This window comes from Buteo buteo, chromosome 1 (genome assembly GCF_964188355.1).
Source record: "Buteo buteo chromosome 1, bButBut1.hap1.1, whole genome shotgun sequence".
NCBI lineage: Eukaryota > Metazoa > Chordata > Aves > Accipitriformes > Accipitridae > Buteo > Buteo buteo.
The window spans coordinates 46,817,685-46,839,982 of NC_134171.1; the positions used below are offsets into that span (position 1 = coordinate 46,817,685).

Here is a 22,298-nt window from a genome sequence, read left to right on the forward strand (position 1 = left end):
AACACTTAACTTCAATGCACCGATGGTTCTGTTTTAGCAAAGAGCTGTAAAATACACTGACAGAAGGATCAAAGTGTCTCTAACGTGGATTATAAAAAATTTACAAACTACTAGCACTGTCACTTCACTGTTCCTTTTTGTAAGAAAAAGGAAATAATAAAATCCTGAAAAACATTCCACCTACAAACCCCTCCCACACCAAAGCATACAGAAATTGCATACACAAACCCCAAGGCAACATTGGAAAGAACACTTCAGTTGCAGAATTAACTATTCAGTTTAAAAATGCCAGAATTTAAGGTGTTACTGCGCAAGTGTTAGGACATAAAAGTTGCATATGTTTCAATGCCCAGAAGAATCCAGAGACAACATTGACAATGTACCCACATATTTTGCCTACCACTTGACTGCAAGAACTTAGATAATCAATACCACCAATTTTATCCAAAACACTGCCGACTAATACCATTTACAGCTGTTAGTGTTTAGCTGTATCTTTGTCTTCCATCTGCTAGCACAGTCATTACAAAAAGGCTTCCTACAAAGTTTCTCAAGGCTATCTGCTGAAGGACAAAACAATTCTGTTAATTGAAAAAGCAGCAACTACTAAAAAACACCCCATCTCCCCTCACATACAATCGTGCATTAAAAACTGTATTATAATTACCACTGTCAGACTCGTGGGTAATTTTGTTGTAATCAGCAAAACGAGCATTACTGATTTGCTCTGAACTCCACTACTAATGAGGACAGGAAAGGATGCTGTGGGTTAGGGAGTATGCAATATGACAAAGTAACATCCCCTGCTGCAACCCACCCAACCGCCAGGTGTTTTCAGGTTTTGGTATCCTCCCAGCAATCCTATAGAGGCATTGGCAAGGCTGAGACAGCACTTGCTGACGGGGTTGGCTAAAATGTGCATAAAACAGAAGGGTCAAGTAAACACACAGAGGCACAATTATTTGGGGAGGAAAGAGAAGAGGCATCCACTGCATGGGGGTGAATAGAAAGCCCAAGAATAGAAAGTTGTATGCTAGAAACAGGCTTGGGTAGATAGAAGCTTCAACAACATAAAGAGTAAAGAAGTGTGGAAACTATACAAACCAAAAAATAAAAGCCAAATTTAACGAGTCCTAATCATAAACAGGAGGACCATGCTAAAATTGCCTAAAACAACTTTAGTTTTGGCATATGTATTTCGGAGCAGTTAACTCTGATCTATTAGATGTAAATTACAGATAAAAAAGTATCTGTTATTGGACTGTAGCATGCTTTCTTTTAATTATGTTGTACCAGCTCTGCATTATTTCAGGCATTAGTTCATTGGCATAGCAACATGGTGCACAAAACTCTGCATTTGCTATCTAAGCTAAGCAGTTTTCATTACCTTCAGTCTTCAGTAAAGAAATACTTACGAAGTCAGCTGGGACGTTGAGTTTGTAAAGCTGTAAAATAGACTGCAATAAACTGGATACTTGACTTGAAACCAAAACATCCTTGCCTAACTTCATATTGTCCATCATCTTTCTCTGGCTTGTGGCTACTTGTACGTTCCACTTATCTGTGTCTGCAATAATGCAGACAGCTTCTGCTATGGGCTCATCTAGCACTGGATGCTGCAACAGATACAAAATACAAACATTATGTGACACTTTCATATACATTTCCACAACTTAGTTTGAGGTTCCACTTTTATTCACACTGAGGCAGGGAATAAAAAAAGTCATCCAATGATGTTTTTGTCCAATAGGAAACCAAAGCCATCTCAAAAATGACAAGGAATACCAACTTCAGTGACAGAGTTTACATTCAGCAGCATCAGGTCAGTTAAGTCTTAACTGCCAATTTGATCAAGGCATTTAATTTTGTTTAAGTAGTGCTTCCAAATCACTACTCCAATGTTTTTTTCTTCAAGTATTCCACCTTCCCTGAAAAGATAAGTTTCTTCCAAAATGAAAAGAGTAATAATTATACTGATCCGGTGATGGTGAAAGTATATTTAATATTTCAGAGATATGTGAGGGATTTCACTATGCACAATCAAGGCAGGGTATGTATGAAGGGACAGTATTGTATTAGACCAGTCTGATGATGTTTAAAGAAGTCACATACACACACATCACTGTTTCAGATAGTACATGAACTCATTCCAGCAGGATGATTCTTAATTGCCATAAGAGAGAAGCTGTTGACAATTACTAGATAAACATTTAAAATTGCATACTAAGGTCACACAGCTACTTTAGCGAAAGGTTAGTTATAAATTAATCACATAATTCAGGAGTACCTAAAGTAGAGTAAGAACATGGCAAAGTTCTTACCTATAGACAGTTACTTTCTGTAGTCAATCACTTCTGCTACAGTCTAGTATAATACAGGCCTCCACAAAACTTCATCTCCCTTGCAACACATGCCAGTAAGTGGTAAAATAAGATGTTTCAACTTGCATATCATTTTTATGAAACATAGATAATTCTGTCTGCTATTGTGACTAAAAAGAGAAGCAGTCTGAGGTTTTTCTCCTTGTTTGTAAGTTGAAGTTGCAAACAATTTTCCTTGTGTTTATCTTTGAAGAGAAGCCTTAAGTGAGTATAAGGGAAAGCCCACGTGATTCTTGTGTGAACAGGCTTTGCACACAATTAAGGGCTTACATCTTTCAAGAAGGAAGACATGTCAGGTGTGGCTGTTAAGAACAGGTAAGTAGAAAGAAACCTATTCAAAGGACCTGCTTCTGTAGATCTCAGTAATACCACAACTCTTACTATGACTCAGAAGAGTACTTTAACTCACATGCATTGCATGAAGTAGGTCTGCTAGTAGACACTGCTTGAGTTTTTCATCATTATTTATTCCATGCAGCACTAGATCAGGTATATATGTATGACAGTAACCACCTAGAAGTGATCTTCCAAAATTTTTCATGCATTGACTGCTGATTGTATTTGACCTGAAAGACAGAAATACAAAGCAGGTAAGATTCTTGCTTGACAGACTGCATTCAGATTCTACATGAATGCAAAGTTTGGTTTATCACTCCTGCTTCTACTACAAGTATTAATCAACAATTGTACTCTAAATACAGTAAGCCAATTAGTGGTGCTCTTTGAAACATGGATTTTAAAAGCTGAACTTTAACAACATATTGATTCCTTCAAATTTATGAAAAGGCAAATCTACATGTATTAAAGCTTGTGGTATGTATGAGCTACCTGTTCTGCAGCTAACAGATTTGCTAAATTTGAGTTTTCTCCAACTCAGCCCAGGAAGCAAACTCTTTCTAGCTGCCTACCTTAAGCATCAGCAAGCTTCACATGCACCTGTAAAGCTCTAAAGTTTTCAAATAGGATGCCCTTATTTATTTCAAATCTGTCTTTGATTTGTCAAATATGTCAAATCTAAACAGTTATCAGTTTAAGCAAAGCTAAGTTTTGCTTGTCCTCAGATGGTCTGTCTACATTAAATGCTTCAGGCAGTTTATATAAAAAAAATGCTTGATCACTTTTTATTAGATATTTCAAGAACACCTTTGTCACAAAACTTCACTACCTAAACCTGCTCTGTCTTGGTTTTCTTTTTGCCAAGTCTGTATACAAGAATCCTAGCTACATCAGTGTCTGTTATGGATTTGTTTGCAAGGAACTTAGTCAAGCACCCAGAGGATTTCAGACTTGAAACCCTGAACATCTCTAAAGTAGCAACTGCTTTTGACTCCATTTAGTTCTAAATTAAACTTCTTTACCTTGGTAAAGGAAGTTCCACTTCTGCAAACTCTTCAAGTCTTTTGCTGACATTATCATGATGCACTTCATCAGGGACACAACAATCACCTTCTTCATCACTAGCTCCAAGAGCACTGTCTGAACTCTCATTCCTTGGAATGTCCCCTTCAACTCTGAAGGGGATTTTCCTTCCAGCATCCCCATAGGGGACATCTTTAGCACCTACTTTAGGGGAATCCGGTTTCACAGCAGAAACTACTTCTACACAGCCAGGGGAATAGTTCTCCAGATTGCCAGAGCATAAAGTTCTAGTTTCTTTCAGGCTTGGCAATTTTACAGTTTCTATGTTATCTGTGGGCAAAAGTGGTTCACTAGATACTGTGTTCACTAAATTAATTTCAGTTCCTTTACTTTCCATATGTTGGTTAAGTATACTTTCCTTCCCTTCACAAGGTGGGATTTGTGCATAACAAACATTACGTTTACTGAAGGGTATAAAGGCAGCTTCACAACTTTCTTTTTGATTCTGGGAAGCATCCACAGTCAGATTTGTGGAACTTGAAGCACAATGTATCACCTCTGGATTTTTTCTGAATGCCTTCATATTTTCTTCCATTTCTCTTCTATGAGTTTCCAAGTCTGACTCTGGTGATGCAGAACTTCCAATCTGAAAGGTGACCTTTTCTAAGTGTGAATTCCTGTGGCCAGACCTCTCAGGACAAGGCAAGGCAGATGACCTACTAGACAATTGCTTTTCTAGTTTTCTCTCATTCTGGTTCTTGTTCTTCTTTATGTCCATTAAATCCTCCAATTTAGATGGCTCTTCAAAGCGGTAGGATACGATCCCTTTATCAGTGACAGTTCTTTTCCTACCATCGGCTGCTCCTTTACGGAAACTGCTAGTTAGACAGTCAACAGATGCTTTGGAGTTCTGATTGGCCTTTCCTATTGCTTCTCTCTTTTCTTTTGAAGAGGCTGGGACAGCATGAGTGCTTTCTTGGTCATGTGCCCACTCTGCAATACTATTGTTCTTACTTCCCTCATTCTTTGGAGGTAGGATTGGAGGCACAAGTGCAGGTTCATTTTTAACAGTGACAACCACATAATCAGACTCTTCTACCTCTCCCTTTTCCAGTGCAGTTGTGATTTTGCTTCCATTTAGCACTTGCTCTCCTTCCCCAGCCTTCTCACTCCATGTCAGCTGATTTTCCTGCAGCTCAGAGCACCGAATGAAGTAAGTTAGAACATAAAGCAAACGCTGCACCAACTCCTTGCGCTTTCCAACAATAACGGTTCGGGTCAATCTAACTGGAGAGCCTATGGCACCATAGAGATCACCTATACAGGAAAAAAAAATTTCACATGCTTATGTTTGGTTGTAATATAAGCTATACTGTTTAAATTCAACACATTTTGAAACAGCATTTACTATGGACACAAATCAGACAGTTTCTTTCACAGTAAGTTCATAAAAGTTTAAAACAAATAATAACAAAACAAGTCCCCTAGCACTTGTTATACCTGGCTTGTGTCCAGAAGGGTTTTGGTGTTTTTGTGAGGGATTAGCTGCTATTACTCAGTTTCTTTCTGTTCAAAGCCACTAAAGTTTTTATTTACATGATGCTTACAAGATATTATCATTTGGAAATTGACACAACAGGGGGTGAAGAAGAATATAGATCCAGCTAAACTCTGAAGCCAGCTATACTATTTTCTATTTTTCTACTCTTTTTTTTTTCACATCAAAGTTATTCTTTTTATTGCAGTCACTTTTTCTGTTAAACACAGAAATTTTCATACAGATAAAATCTAAATTATATTTTTCAGGATTAAGATACCAAAAAAGTAAAAAAGGATTCAATATTAGCTTAATAAATAAGTCATAATCAGAGCTTCAGGAAGGTTTCTACCAAGGGCAAGAGGACCTCTGGTTTCAACATGAGGAGACTAAACCAGCAAAAAACCCCCAACCAACCCCAACAGAACCACCAAACAACACATTTATGCCCAGCCTCCTCTTTGTCACACAAAATATAAAAGGAGTAAGGCTCCTGACTCCATTCCTGCAAAACAAGGATCAATGAGACAGGAATTTCACTGCTCTCACTGTCTCCCCCACCAAGATCTGCCATCTCCCATGACGCCAGCAATGCACTGGGAAGGTGTGGTGGCAGTGTGCTGTCTTCTCCCAGTTAAGAATACCCTTGCAACTAGCTCCATAGCCCATAGACTAACATGTCAGCAAATTCATTCCTTAGTATTGGAAAGCAGCCTTCAGACTACTTATCTAGAATTAACCTCAATGCCTGGTGGGCCACAGAGAGTAAAAATTTGGAAAGGAAATGGGAAGATATCTTTTTAGTTTTGAGTTGAATACAGTTGCTATGGAAATCAGATTCAGCCTTCATGTTCATTTGCACAATTGACTTTTATATAAAACCATTACTAATAAGACAGCACAAAAAGTCAAAATTGTAGTCCTCAAAACATACTAATGCCTACTGTTAACACTGTTAGGTTGAAGCTGATGTTTAAGAGACAGTACTATATCTTCCTGACAGTGGTACAGTTGTATCAGTATGTAATTGTAATTGATGTGTAATATGTAATGAAAACATAGGTCTGAAGGTAGAAAGACAGGTACGTCAAAATCCTTTCCTTAATAAAAAGTAATTTCCATTTTAAAGCACTAAGCCCCATAATTTTTTATTTCACATACCACACCGCCTCCTTTCTTAAGAAGGAGACCAGCAGAGGGCAACATCTTACTTTCATTATCAGTTACTACAACTATCAGGTAATGGCTTTTAGGCTTTACAAGAACTAAACGAAACCAGAAAGCATTTTGAGGTCAGGCACTGAGAACTTGGCTGGGCCAATGCTGGTAGCAACATACAGCCTGGGAAGGCAAGAAGAGAAACAGATTCTTGACTAGTCACCAGTGGTGGCTCTTGGGAATGACCACAAGAGCTACTGCTGATCTTAGGCCTCCAGTCCAGCTGTTTTTTGTAACCCCAGGCCTGGCTCCATCCTCAACACCCTAGCAAGCTTCTGTTTTCCCCCTCCAAGTGTAATCCATTACTCCTCTGCATAACATTTTAAAGACATCCTAAACCAGGAAACACTTCGACTACAACTACATGGCCAAGGTAGCAACTCTTTAGTTTCATAAAAATTGCTGAGATTAACAACCATAACTGAGACAATTAGCAAGAAACACAACCAGTAGCACAGTGTAAAAGTCACATTATTGCTTTAGCGTGCATGTGTGTTATTTTACACGGCAATATTGTATATCAGTTAAAGTTAAGGCCAATTTGATGTCAGACTCACAGCTGCTGCCAAGAAGAGGAAGAATTTTCAAGGATTTACCACTGGCAGCGTTATTATCTCAGTTCTCACTCACCTACTCATTTGACAGCAGTTATTGAATCCCCTGTATCAAGATAACATATAAGCTATAAAATATTTGTCAGAGAACAGTCTGGGGAGCTGGGCATAGAAAGAAGAATCTTGGCCCAAGCCCACTCACATAACTGTGAATGAATGGAGGTACTGCCAGTTGCCAGATTTCTACTGTTGTCTTGGTGTCCATCCTAGCTCTGTGAGAAAGGGATAAAAGGAGGGAACCAGGGCACTTTCAACTACAAAGGGCCTCCAAGGCCCAGAGAACTTCCCTCAATCCAGTCTGTTCCCTCTTGTTCTTCCCAGACTGCTCAGATTGTTCACAGCACTTGCACCATCTTCATACTTCTATACCAAGTTACTTAACCAGGCAGTGTAACAGAGGATGACAAGGGACCAAGGAAAAAAGCAGAGCACTCAGGCTATGCAAACAGGCCTCCAATGCTCTGTTTAACCAGGTGCAAGACATCTGTTGATAGCTCTGCCCAGCTTACAGCAAGGCAAATCAGCAAACATGATCTGGATCACAAGTAGCTCTTAGATATGAGGAGTGGATGCAGGAAGGTGCCAGTTATAGAGAGGTCTGAAGCTTTCCATTTCCTACTGACCAAGCTGTGCCCAGAGAGGGTTATATGGATGGGATTTTGCCAGCATGTTCACAGACTGTGATGTGCGCTTCTCGGAGAAGGCTTTTATGGGAGGATGGTCAACCGGCATTACCGTTGGGACCCAAGCCAGATGATATGTCAGCACTGCGGTTAACAAAGCAGCAAAGAACCTAGGAAAAAGAATATGACCGAAGTAACAACTGTAAAAGAATATTAAGTGCTTTAACACATCCACATGCACTAGGAAGCACACAAGGGGTGGGGGTGGGTTTTTTTTTTGGGGGGGGGGGGGGGGGGGGATTGTTTGTTTGGTTTTTTTTTTTTTTTTTTTTTTACGAAAAAGGAGGTGGGAGAAGCTTACTGATTTTTGTTGATCTGTTCTATCAGAAATGTAAATTCTTTAAGAAAACGCTGGCACAGCTGATTCTTTTCCAGGGTGCTGGACATCATATTAAGCCACACAGGCTCTGCAATTCTTGGAACAGAATACAGGTTCCAGATGGTAACTCTGCTCAAAGAAAATTCCCCAAGAGTAAGTGTTAACATGCACATTTCAACCTTGCAAATACAAGTAGCCCCTCTCCTCTTCTATTGTCCATTGATTTTTCTTTTTTTTTTTTTTTGTAAGATCTAGAAGACTAAACAAACTGGAAGAGTTTTCCAGACATACTAATTACTAGTGTCCCAGAACACTAGTCTGTTTAATTTAGTGTACCAGTAACTTAGTGTCTTCATATGAATTATATATTTGTCTTCCCTTTCTTGCATTCCCCTGTGTATTTGTATTCAGAGAAACAACTCAGAAATCATTCTGAGGGGGTACAGAACCCATTTTATTCATTGCAGTGATTTGCTTCCACATTCCAGACATTACAGAAACTCCATCCCACCAAAGCCTTGTCTGTCTCTCCTGGGCTGCCTTTCTTGGCCTCTGGCCATTCCTTCCTTTCTTAGGTACCAAAAAAGAGAGCCTTTGACAGCAACTTTCTTGTCAGTTACACTGTTCAGCATCTATAGCTAGGAGTAGACAATTCATCTGTCTGAATACAAGAATTGATCCACTCTACACAGGCATCAATGGAAGCCAACTCTTCATGAGATCTTAAAGACTTTAACTGACAGTCCCAGGTACAGGTGGGTGCAACAGAACTACTTTTACTCTCATTCTGAAAATGGCTGAGCTGGTTTTGCTAAAGTTTTCTAAAAACACGTACCCAATACAGAAAATTCATTCACACTAACTTCAAGACTGGCTAAATTAAAAGACCCTGCATTCAGTTGCTTATAACTGGAAGTGACAAGTATCTTTAGAGGGGCATGAGAAGAGCTCTCCTTGTAATTCAGAATTCCATCAACTCACCTGAATTCTCCCAGGGCATCCATGACACGGCTGATATAAACCTGCACTCTTTGGCTGGATTCTGCTATTTTTCTACATGAGATCATGGCCTTGATTAAGAGTTAAAGACACAAAACAGCTTCTTAAAGGATTCACATTCTTCATCTTTTTAAGCTTCATTAACATGTCAAAATAATTAAGATCTAGCCCCAGTGCTATACAGCCACTCAGGACAGCAATAGCTGCCAACCTCCCTCCACCTCATGAGACGCCAATCCCTAAGACTGAACATGGGGAGAGAATAGAACATTTTTGAGAGAGTAAGGGGAAGACAGCAACAAACATTTTGTGTATCTCTTTTAGTGACTGCATGAAAGGATAGAATACCATCATTTCCACAGTCTCCAGGGAGTCAAGAAAACCTCATAGTGAAATACGGTGAGAAGGAAAGAAAAAGAAAAGCCACCCATAGCATAAAACTCTCCATTCTCATTCTGACTAGAAAATAAACGCTGAATTCCTACACTGGGCTCAGGTTCAAGACTACATGTGTAAGGAGGGAGGGAGGGAAACTTGAAACCACGCACCTTCTCCCACTCTTCATCTATCAGATTCTAGAATACTTCATTCTGTTTGACACTTAGTTTTCCACATTAAGCCAAAATAGAATTCTGTACCTTTTCTATTGCATATTTCAGCTTGTTCATGTGCGATTCAAAAAGAGGAAAGTGAGAGAAGAAGAAATCCTGGAAGTTTCTCTGTGCTTCTTCTTTTTCAGGTAGAGAAAAGATTATGCTGATTGCAATTTTTTTCCTCCGAACCATTGCAGGATTGGAGCTGCAACTTTCATCAGCCATACTAAACATTTCTTCAGTGGACCTGTAAGACAGATTTGTTAGGACAGTTACCTATGTACTGAGAGGTAATTTGTCTTCTATCCATATCTGTCTCTATAGTAGAAGGTAATTCATTCTTAGGTCTCCTTTGACTGACTACAAAAGACTTTGCTGTCACCTGTCTCTGAACAGAGGATATCCATCAAAATGTCAGGTAAGACCTATGTTTGCTCAGATAGGAGGAAGGCAACCCCCAAAGATGCCAGCTCCTAAAGTGGTGTGAACATTTTCCTCTGAAAGAGAGCTACTACAAAATCCCTCCTGCTGGATTTATCTTTAAGGGAGACTAAGAGAATGGAGACAATATACAAAATCATTAGCAAAAGAGGTTAAAGGTAATTTCAGAGCTGTGAACTGCATTCAGCACTCAAAACTCCTGCCTAGGTGCTCAGCAGTGTGTCCATAATGCTCTTGAATCTATACTGCTGCTCACGAGGGAAGTTGGGAAACATGCTACTTATACTATTCCAGCATCTTAAGATGGATATTTTAAGGCACTTAACCATGAAAAATAAAACTTTCTATGTTAACTGAAGACAAAATGTCACCACTTAGTAATTACTGTGAAAACACAAACTTAACACCTACAAATACATGTATGCCTAGCTCAAAGTTGGATATACTTCAGTTTAAAATGCTTTGTTTTTTGGTAAAAAAAAAAAATAAAAAAAACAAAAATGAAAAAAACCCAACCAAACAAAAAAACCCAGCCAACAAACCAAGAACAAAAACCAAAACAAAAAAAACACAGCGGCTATTTTACAACCATTATTATTTCCTCAAGTTCTGTTTATTCACTTGACAGTTCTGCCACATTTCTTTCAACAGTTATGCCACTTTTCAATATTTCACATGGGTTGATACTGAGATCAATACTGCTCAATATCTTCATTGTCAGCCTGGTCTGTGGATCAAAACACACCTTCAGCAAGTTTGCAAATGATGCCAAATAGGGGGGAAAATGGTTAATACACTGGAGGGCATTGTCCAGAGAGGCTGTGAAATCCCCATCCTTGGAGATTTTCAAGACTCAATTAGACAAGTACCACAGCAACCGGATCTAAATTCCAAGCTAGTCCTTTTGCACAGGCAGCCGATATGGATGATATCCACAAGTCTCAGCCCAGCATAAGTTCTTCTGTGATTACACAAAAGGCCGGCAATCCCCTCATCCTGTTCCTCCATAAATACTGGCATTGCTGTGCTAGATACTGATGTTGCTGGATTTACAGAACTATTATTTTTTTCTTGCTTAAAGTTTCTTGATCAATTTCACTGAAAAAAAAAGTATATACATGAGTAAAATAGTATTGTCAAAATGTCTTTTGGAAGGAACTTTAATTGAATAATGGCTTTTAATCCACTGAGAAATTATAGGGGGAGAAGGGTAAGAACAGACAAGAAAGCCATTAGAACACAAATGGAGACATTCAGAGCAGCAGCTCACATGGAAATAGCTTGGTTTTGGAGTTTCTTTGTAAGTTAAGACTGCAATATCAGTGAGTGGTAATTAAAGGCTTGAAGGCTTTTCATATCAGAATTATCTTGAAATGGAGCCTGTGACATTTATAGACCACTATGAAGCAATTAACAAGAGGAAAGCCTGAATGCTAAGCATTCATTCTAAGTTCATTCTAAAAATAAGTGGTTTACAGTTTAATTGGTTTGACAAAGTTAAATATACAAAAGTTTCTCTTCATAGAGGTATGAGTCCAGGAATACAGGAAAAAACCACACACAATAAAAGCCCAGAAAAAAACAGCTTGTGGGAAACTAGAGTTCAAGACAGAAACATAACCTCATTTGAACTTCAGGAACTTGTATGCAGAGATAGAAATTCCCAAGGAAGTTGGGAAAGGATGGTCAGTCATCATCTAAGAAACATCACAAGCTTTTGTACTGCTTCCCAGGAACAGAAATTGAAGACTTTAGGTCTGCGAGAGAAGCCTTTTCAACAAAGCTGCTAATTTAGCTTGCCTGCCAATTGACTACATGGAGTTCCAGCTAGACATCTCATTTTCTTTGTGCTATTGGCCTAAAACATCAGTCACAGAGACTGTAGAATCTTGGCTGTACAAACTGAAGTGCAAACTCTGCTGTCACTGAAGTATTCAACCAGAAGCCTACTGTTTCTCTAGCAAGTAATCAGAAAACAAGTATCTGAAGAGGCTTTTTGGCTTAGAAAGAATCCCAATTCAAGAGTAAATCTAGATAGTGGAAATAAAAATGTCCTGTTTCCAATATCTTTCCCCAGCATAGATTCTCCAATGTGGAAGAAACACAACCTACTCCCTACAGCAAAGCAGCAGCCCAAAAGGGCTACTTTCCCCTAAACAATTTACTTTCTTAACACTTTGAGGAAATTTCTATTTGTGAAACTTTGACTACTACTTAAACTGGGCTGAAATCACCTTATTTACCCTAAATGTTTTAACTTTTTTGCACGCACTGCTCTCAACCCTACTTCTTCAGGAAACTAGACCAAAAAGTACTTCAATTTACTGAAAGCAAAATGTTTACTAGCTTATTCTCAACTGCAAACTTGACTTAGAAAGCATGACTGCTATATTAGCACCACTGCGTGATTCTTCATGTTAAAAATGATTTGGAAAGAATATCCAGGAAAAGCTTCAAGTGTTGACCCTAGGGAAAGAAGTTTCTTCCAAAAGATTTTTGTTTTGGTTTATACTGGCCACATATTTTAACTGGCAGCTTTTAAGCTTCCTTTAACTGAAAACAGAGAAGAGGGAGAAAGGCCAAACAGTAGGAATTTCTTGTAGCTCTTCACTAATTCCATGCTGTCGCTGGGTACAGGTGGATGAGTACATATGAGCAGATAATCAAGAACCATTTGCTGTTTTGCAGCTGACAAGGAAAGAATTTGCTTATTAGCTATGAAAGGTCTGCTGCATTCCATGCTTTGTTATGCCACTGAGCTACAAAAGCTAATAAAATTCCAAAACAGAAGCCAAGCTTTTTGATCACAGCTCTTTTTTTTCTTCCTGTTTTGGCAGAAGTCACATCAGGAACATCCTGTACCAGCCAGAAGAGTCATCATGGGCTATTACTCCAAAATTTCAGTAACTGCTCACTAGTCAGACTTCATCATAGTATAATGTAATTATGGCAGCAGTGCTGTTACAGTCCCTTTCATCTCAACAGGATGCTCTGCTCCTTCAGAAACAGTTTAATTTGCTTTTCAGAATGTGGCTTCAGACACAGCCTATACATTCAATAAAAATAAGTATGTTTCAAATCGGGCCTTGCAGTTCATATTCAGCCAAAACCTGATCTTTCTTCATATTGGCAATGTTATGTAACATGCATAGAAGTTAGACTGAATTGAGAGCATTTAATAACAGGATTTGTCCTTTTAAAGAAAAGAGGCTTAAGCTCTATTTAGCTTAAATGCCTGCCAAACAGCTGTTGTAAGAAGGAAGGTGTTGCACTCACCACCTTGGAACAATTCCGTTCTCTAAACTGGTTGTCTGACTTCGGAGCCAGCGACGTTGGTAGCTGCTAGAAGATGATGAAGAAGAGCTTGGAGATGGAAAAGGAGTGACCAGAAGGCTGCTCAGAGATGCTACCAAGAAAGCAAGAAACCCCATATATATTGAATTACAAAGTGCCGGTTAAATATTTTTCTTTATACTCTAACTGGGAACAAATTCCCACAAATACTGCTCTTTCTTGCCAATCTTTTTCACATAACTCACTTGCTACAGGAGACACAATTATTTTAAATAAATCTTGCTGCCTGAGGACATTCTTTTCTTACAAAGTCACGGATCTTCCTCACTAGAACATACTGAAAGTATTCTTATTCTCATTAAAAGCATTCTGTCCTAAGAGGTGTTGCCCTCCCATTACAACAGACAGATGTCCTGGTCTCCTGCCCTCCTTTTCCTATTCAGTGCAAAACCATCTTTTCCCTTGCTTTAGTAAGGGCTCCAGCCAGTTCTTTCACTAAATTATACATTGGTTAAGAACCCAGAAAACAATGGCTGTAAACAAAGAATATCATTACCAATATTCTTGCATTAAGGCTTGGGACAAAAGGAGAAGGAAAACTCCTTAGCAGATCCAAAAATTTTGGATTTACAGGTCATAAGGTGCCTATATTTCAGGTGAATCACTGCACCAAGGAATTGTAACATAATCACAAAAGCAGGCAAAAAAGACAGACGGCAGATACCTGACCGAGCAATGCCGCTGTCTCTGTCCTCATTTTGTCCTCTACTAGGCATATCAACAGGCGTGCTGTGTGCTAAAACAAACAGATCAGATCAACAGAAAATATTACATAATTCATCATACTATTTGTCAGCATTTGAAAAAAGTGTTTCAGTTTAAAGGTCATAAAACAGCAAAGTTACATCCTGTACCGTTACTCCAAATAAGCAGTATGGTGTGAGCAGAGGCGGCAGCAAACAGTATTCCCATACTGAGTTACTAGAGGAAGTTGGTTATTTGCCCCAATCTAAAAACATCTCTAGGAAGCTTAAGAATGTGAATACAGTCTACATTATTAGAAATCAGATATGCTTTGAAAATGAGGGCTGGTGATACCCCCATCTGTCACTCTTCAAATTTTTTTGTGCATGCAATATTGTCATTTTACACAGGTTAACATCATAATGAAATAGTCAAACAGGAGGTCCATTAAGCTTCTGATTCACTCCACAAGTAGAGATTTGCTATCCAAAGCCTCACAGTAAGAAACATTCAGCTTATGTCATATTATGTTGAAGTGTTAGTAGTGCAGTCACTCAAATTGTAGAGCATGCAAGATTTGCAAAGGCTGTGAAGAAACTGCATTGGTATTCCGGTTCACATTTTTGCAATTAACAGAACTAATTAGGCCTAAGATCTACCCACCTGCATGGCTCATCAGTATGCCTGTAAAAGGAGACTATGTAGTTTAAAGTTTTGAAAAAGATAAGAAGTTGATATTGTTAAAGAAAAAACCTTAAAGCCTCCCAGACTTAGCTCAAGAATTAGTTTTGAATGTCTGCCATCAAATTAAAAAAAAGGAGCAAGAGGTAAGAGAAGAAAAAAGCTGTACACCAGCAAGACACCTGCACACTAGCAAGAAACCAGCTACAAGCCAGGAAACATAAGTTCTCTAAGAAACATGAGGGCTCATTTATTATTTAAAACACTGCATAAAAATACCTTTAAAATTAAACAAAGGAATTAGAAAGAAATATGAACAAAAAGCAATTGATTTAGCTATTTTTTTGGAAGAAAGATTTTTAAGTATAAGCAGATACATCTCTTGTCACTATTTTAGCCCTTTCTGTTTCTAGAGAGTAATTATGTATGTCCTGCAAGGATTCAGAAAGAGCTGGATTTGTGTGTGCATATGGATGGGTCACACTGTGGCTGGCATTCCACACAAACCTGCAAAGAAAGAAGCACTGCGGATGAGCCGGAGGGGACCTCCTTCAGACACACCCTGCAGCAGTTTGCTGCTACACAGCTGTAACACACCTAGGAAACAAAAGCAATGTAGAGAAAATGCAATGCAAAAAAGGAGGGGGGGGAAAGGTGGTGATCCACAGAAAAAAACCAAAACAAACTGAACAAACAGATGGCCTCATATTGTCAGAAAGACATAGAACCTGGAAATATTTACCTAAATTACTTCCACTGCGACAGGTTCCCAAAGCATTCTGATTCGAGCTCAGCTTTCCCAGGCTGGGATCTTGGTTGATGTATTCAAAGCTATCTTGTAAGCTAAAAAGGGTGAAAAGGCCAACATTCCTTAAGAATGTGATCAATAAGCATTAATATTAGCTTGAGAATTAGGCTCATTTTATGAAAAAAAGAAGGCTGAGGATTAATTTTACAATCTAACTCAAGGACCAGTAGGTTTTCTGAAGTCATAAGGAAACAGGCATTTATTTTCTATATAGGCTCCCTCTTTGAATTATTATAAGTTTCTGTATGTCACATTTGGGACTCAGTTTATTCACATTTGCGCATTTTTGGGACAAGGAAAGAGGGAACAGATGAGAAACAGTGTATCTTCTGTCATTGTTGAAGGAAACAGAAGTGGGGTACAGAGACACAAAGCTTTCTCAACACACACCTCTTTTTCACACTTCTGGTGGCAGCAGGAAGACACAGAGGCTTTGATTGTCCAAAGCACCTAACCTCTGAAGTTAATTGCATGCCCTAGACAAATTAAGAAGCAGAAACTTGGAGGGATTTTACTTTTTAAACTTGGGTGGCCTGGCTGTGATCTATCAAGAGAATCCTTCTCCACAGCTGCCATTTCTGATTTTCTACTAGACTTCTCCACTTCAGCTAAGTCAAATTTAGAAGCAGTGACAGAAGGACTACAAAAGGAGAAAGACGACAACTGCATTGGATACGGAAGAAAAAAATAAAAACAAGGTTCTTACTTATTGTTACTTCCACTGAAGCTTCCTACCCTGGCTGAGAAGACTTTACTTATCATCAGCTGTGGGGGAGAGCTGAAAGGATAAACAGTCATTTCAGTGAGTCATCAATTCCAAGCGCCTGACAGGAGAGTGCGTCAAAGAAAAGGACACTCACCGTATATAGTGAATTTTCAAGGTGGAACCTTTGTAACTCATTGCCACTGAGCCAAACATCATTTCTCCCAGCATGTTGACATCAGAGGCTGGTCTGGTGTACTACACAGACAAGATGGGAAGAGCAAAGTCAATAATAACTTGGCATACTATTTCAATTTAACACAGTGCCATAGTGCTACATTTTGGATGGAGAATACAAATAAATTCTGCTTTTCCATGTAGACTAAGATCCTGTGTGGTTCTAACACACTGAGTGCATGTACAAGCAAGTACAGCTGGAAGACATACTCTATTTTACTCACTAGGATGGGCACTGTTACCCTTATACCAGGGGACTTCCAAAGGCAAGAAAGAGGAAGAAAGATATACTGTATTTCCAAAGAAATAGCTGTGTCCAGCAACATTCCCATATAATGGAGTGTTTGATGAAACAGTTCACAGGATTTAAATTCTGTGGTCTAGATCCCCAAGCATTAAACTGTCTTCCTTATTCAAATGAGCAAATTCTCTTTCTCTGCCTTTATAGAAAGCTTCTTGGAAACATTTTTGATTGGAAAATAATTTGTGAAGACTGTGTTTTTAAGTATAATCAGACTGATTTCTTATTTTGTTTCAACGACTGATCATAAATAGCAAATATGGAGAGAAGTTTGTTAATTCTGAAGGAAATCACTTACCTTCTAGTTAAATATAATTTTTTTTCTACCTTAATCTATATGTGCTTCAAAATTACACTTTTCTAGATGAAATGTTTATGTTTTCACTGAGAAATAGCCAGAGTACCCAGAAAATAGTTCTCCCAAAGATTTCATGTTACAGTAAGACAGAATAAAGGGACTCTTAATATACCATGTTCAACAGCTTCTTCAGAACTGACCTGAAGCATAGGTAGACATCTTACAAGAACAGAGAACAGTATAGTGCTTTTTATGACCTTCACAAATAATAATGCTCCTAAATATCTTTTGTAACTCTTTCAAAGACAAGACCAAGATAGACCAAAAAGTTAAGATGTACCCACGTTTTATTCTACAGCTCTTTAAAGATAGGGTACATATCTCAAGGTTCAGATCAACTTGTAATATACTAGAAGTATAACTAGTCATTCAATGCATGTAAGTTAAGGCTTTTATATGCAAATGTCTTCAGTAAAATGGATAAACGCAAGCAAGAAAAGTAATGAACATTACCTGATACTTCGGTATCTGTTCTTTGATATTTTGCATACAGCTTATTGAGGGACTATGGGAAGAAATATTGTTGTTCCCATTGCTTGCTTGGCAGTTCTTGGCAGAAGTCTTTACAGAAGCATCCTCTGCCATTTTCTGTGTCAAAACAGAGCAATATGATGAAAACAATTAAAGCAAATATGAGAAGTCCCATCTGTAAACATACCATGGCAAGATTTTTCTTAAACTACAGGTAAGCAACAGAAATAAAAGATACTCTTATTTGGTTCAAAAATATGTATAAGTTTTAAAAGATTTTAAAAAAGGCCATCAGAGAAAGTGCAAAACTACTCCCACTTTTATAGTCAGACAAGATGTCATAGTATCCCACACAGAGTAATTAGTCAAAGTTCCAGTGGAAGATCATTCCCAATTGTCATGAATTGCTCTGTGTAACATTTGCCAGAGTTTATGTAAACAAAATCTCAGCTTATAGGTTGCTTACAAACCAATTTTTGTAATCATTTGCACAATTAATCACTCAAATTGCATAAAACTTTTGCTCCCCAACTGAGCAGCAGATTTCTTAAACAGAAGAACAGCCAGCAAAAAAAGGGGTGAATAAATGCATCATTTAGTAGAATTACCAGGTCATAAAATCTATTTGTTAAACCTGTAAAGGAGTTGTGTTAAAAAAAAAAGGCAAGCAAATAAATGCTTAAATACAGATGACCATTTAATTCAAAGTTTACTCTCAAGTCTCTGTTTTAACATCATCTTAGAACTGATCAGAAAGGTGCAAAGGAATTCTTGGAAAGATACCGATTACATTAATATTATTCATATATGTTTCATAAGACAAGCTGCATTTAATTCATTGGTATTTGCTAAATAGTTTTCTTGAACAAAACCCAATGAGTTTCTCATTTTCTTTAACAGCTGCCCTTTTTTTTTTTCCAATTTGCATGTCCATTAGATGTCAATTAAAAGGCCCACATTATTTCAAACATACTTCTCACATGCACTTGAAAGGATTTGTATGAAGGGAGCAAATCTGTAACTTTGCAGCAATGAAAACTACTTAGAAAGTCTAAAGAAAGCATATCTCACACTCTTAAACTTTTTATATATTTAAGGAATTCCTTAATGAACATATATTTAATGTGTATTAATGTAAACATTCAATCATTTGGTGCACATCAGAATGAAGTATATTTTTACAAGTCTTATTTTGCACCACCATGGTTTACCTCATTGGGAACGTGCATTGGCAGAGATGAACTAAATTTTTTTAAAATGTCAACAAGGTACCTGTAGATAGTTTACAGAAAAAAACCAAGCAAACAGGCAAAAAGAAATAGTAATAACCTAGATGCTAGTAAAAAGCAGCCATAGCTAAATTTACATCACATATTTTGGGCTTGGCAAGACAAGAAAAAAAAAGGATAACAGGAAATTAAATGGAAATAAAAGTAGAAGCCAATATTCCACATGACTGATTTTTAAGATGAACACTTTGAATGCTACAGTGCAGTAACTGTAGTAAGTTTTAGAATACTCAAGTCCCGATGACAAAATGATGAAATGGGCAAAAGATGCAGAAGAAGAGGAAGAGCAGGCCAAGAAGAGCAGAGTAGATGATCTGTCATTTTTTAAAAGTTGAATTTAAACTACAGTGATAGTACAGCTCCTTTACTGATTTAAAAATAAGCCTACTAGCATGTTAAAAAAAGTAAAATCCTGGACTTTATATTTTATCCTATATTTACACTCCTTTTGTGCAGTTTCTCCTGGCATAGTATTTGTGCTACTGCTTATCTAATCCCAATGTGACTGTCATTAGGGGTTTAGAAATGCACCAGTGCCAGTAGTCATGTGTTGAATGAGCTATTGACAAAAATGCCTAATAAAAGTGGTCTGATATATGCCATCTGCAGAAAGAACTGGAGATTAGATTAAGAACACTGAAAAGAAATGCAGTATATTAAAAAAATGTTTAAATGGAATACAGACGTGCTAGTTCCCGCAGATAAGTTTATTGCATGCTTTAAAGACAAACAATGTATTTGAATGTTCAATGTGAATAAGCTTTACTGTATTTCAGGAAAATGAATAAATACACATATACGCTTTCATGACTACAGTTTAAAAGAACTTAGCTTGAGAGTAATTCTGCATTAACTTTAAATGAATCAAGTTTTAGGCTCACTGCTTGATAACATACCAAACAAATGACAAAACATTCAAGATCACTTTTAACATCTGTGTTTGCATGCCATTCAAAGTGCTTTGACTGTTTTAAAAGGTACCTAAATTAGTGTCTGGCCACAAAACAGATTATAGCCTGTATCGTGTGTTATGAGGGAGGTTCTAAGCTGTTTTATGACAGTGTTGCATAGAGTTTATGACAGGACATTTTGTAGTTAACTTTTAGTTTAAAGTATTCAAACAAGTGGAATAATTTGAGTATTTAAATGAAGCCAGAAATACAGTTCTTCCTCACATGCTGGGTGTTTTAAACCAACTTTAAGACACAAAGTAATGACCTTGAGGAGGGAGCAAGATTAACTGACCAATCTGACCCATTTACCCTCTTAAGTAGATGATCAGTCATCAGCTGATAATGCTTATCAGTCTTACTGATTTGACACAATGGCATATTTGCAGTGTGACCGAAATAGAGATTGCTGGTTTTTAAGCATCTTCCTATGTAATTTCTACAAGTCACAAATATTTGTATATAGCTAGTGATTCTACAATAAGCCATGCTAGTCTGACAGGCTGAATCTGCTGGTTGTAACAAAGGCTTCAAAACAAACAAAAATTTGAAATAATTCAATGTAGAAGAGAAACACAGAGCTAGTAAAAAAAAACAAACCAAAAAACAACCAACCAAAAAAAAAAACCAAACCAAAACGACCACAAGACAGAAGCTACTTTTGTTTTACTTGTCTTAAAATCACCTAAGTTTCCTGGAAGTATTATTCCACAATTTGTGTGCCTGGAGAGCAGCACAAAGAATTTGCATCTTGACAGCACCTACTCTTGCTTCTATGTGTGTCACCAAAACTTATGTGGCCATATATTGTCATGTGTCAGTCTTACACATTACAGCATGGTTAGCAAAAGTGGAGTTATTTTAATTCACATAAAGCCAACAACTTTACTAATCCAAACACCAGAGGAAGACAAGCACATTTAGAGACATGCTAGACATCACTGGAACAATGGGACAGCACAACCAGGGCTAACAACAAAAAGCAAACCCAGTTGACATTAAAAAGGCTAAGGAAATACTCAGTTTAAAGGGGTATATATAGATTGCTTTGCTTGAAAGCAAATCAGGTCTAAGTTGTTAAGTTTCAATACCATATTTATATTAAAAATACCAGATACCAGATATCTGTTCATAGGCTTTTAGAATCTAACACACTCTTGTTGCAGCTATCACAGAATCAAGTGAAAAAATCACAAGTAAGATTGAGAAGTTGACACTGTCATATGGTAATTCCTGCTTTTGTGAAGGGAAACAAAAGAGCAGTAGGACAAAAGCAAAATTAGCATTTCATACCTGAACCACAGCTTCATCAATTTTGCGGACTGCTTTGGAATCAAATAAGACCTGTCTGCCTCTCCTCTCACAGTCTTGGTAAACTATCAGGCGGATTTCATTCAAGTCAAACTCTGAAGAGGACCAGCTGCAGATTATAAACACAAGATGTTAAAAGTGTGCTTACTTTGCAGGCTTACTTAAGTGAAGAAACAGGTATTTGGCAAACACATCTTTTACTCAGCATTTACAAGAAACAGGCTTAAATCACAGAACTCTGACCAAAAAGGAACTCAAAGGAGCATCCAAGCCCAGTGTCACTGATACACAGGCAGGCACAGCCAGACCAATTTTCATCCAACCTTTCAAAATTTTCCAGAAAGGGAACGCAAAACTTTGTCTCAGCAATCCGCTCCAGGGCTTAACTTCTCTTAAATTTACTCTCTCCTCTGTACAGATTCTGGATCATCCTAATTGCAAGAAAGGTGTACTATTTTGTGCCATTCTCTCAGTGGCAATAAAGAACAATGGATTACCATTCTCTTTACTACAGCCTTTCACAAGCTCAAGGCTTATACCCTCCATCATCCTTCTCTCCTCTAAGCACCACAAATCCAATTCCCTTTGACCTATTCCTGGCAATATAAGTTACAATTTTTCCAAAGTTTAATTCTCATAACTGAAAGACAAGGTTTATGTTGATCCATTATTTTTCCCCTTTCTTTTCTGAGATGTTTGAGGGTTTACAGAGCAATTGTAGATTACCAAGACCTGATCTCTCACTATGATGAAACTCATTTAGTAGATGAAACCAAGATACCACCGAGATTCAATCTGAAGCAAAAGACTCTCAGGCCAGAATCTTCCTGTTCCTCAGAGATAGACCATGGCACACGACTTGCCTCCTTGTGCTACCGCAAGAGGCTAAGGAGGAGCACAACTGATCATGGCTGCGATGGCAAGAGACTATTTCCTAATTCCAAAGGGAGTCAGTCTGCACGTCAGAACATGGAGGTTTGCTTAGCCTCCGGTTCAACTACAGAAAA

The 22,298-nt window shown here is 37.9% G+C and overlaps 1 protein-coding gene across 8 annotated transcripts in view; it reads right to left on the reverse strand.

Annotated features, from left to right (window-relative positions):
- The window catches only part of FNIP2 (folliculin interacting protein 2), a 56,548-nt gene that overhangs the window by 12,725 nt on the left and 21,525 nt on the right, over positions 1-22,298 (reverse strand). For 4 of the 8 annotated variants that reach the window (XR_012650568.1, XM_075029215.1, XM_075029196.1 and 1 more), the window contains exons 2-16: positions 21,274-21,400; positions 17,724-17,858; positions 16,532-16,632; positions 16,378-16,449; positions 15,606-15,706; positions 15,371-15,460; positions 14,163-14,234; positions 13,421-13,550; positions 9,749-9,950; positions 9,093-9,181; positions 8,094-8,240; positions 7,733-7,902; positions 3,740-5,057; positions 2,791-2,947; positions 1,416-1,616 (exon numbers count right to left, since the gene is read on the reverse strand). Coding sequence is in view for 7 of the 8 variants with exons in the window: in XM_075029215.1 (XP_074885316.1) it covers positions 1,416-1,616; positions 2,791-2,947; positions 3,740-5,057; positions 7,733-7,902; positions 8,094-8,240; positions 9,093-9,181; positions 9,749-9,950; positions 13,421-13,550; positions 14,163-14,234; positions 15,371-15,460; positions 15,606-15,706; positions 16,378-16,449; positions 16,532-16,632; positions 17,724-17,858; positions 21,274-21,400 (3,112 nt within the window). In the remaining variant the exon portion in view is untranslated. The remainder of the gene's footprint in view (positions 1-1,415; positions 1,617-2,790; positions 2,948-3,739; positions 5,058-7,732; positions 7,903-8,093; positions 8,241-9,092; positions 9,182-9,748; positions 9,951-13,420; positions 13,551-14,162; positions 14,235-15,370; positions 15,461-15,605; positions 15,707-16,377; positions 16,450-16,531; positions 16,633-17,723; positions 17,859-21,273; positions 21,401-22,298) is intronic. The other 4 variants (XM_075029242.1, XM_075029226.1, XM_075029251.1 and 1 more) reach the window with 1 other exon arrangement.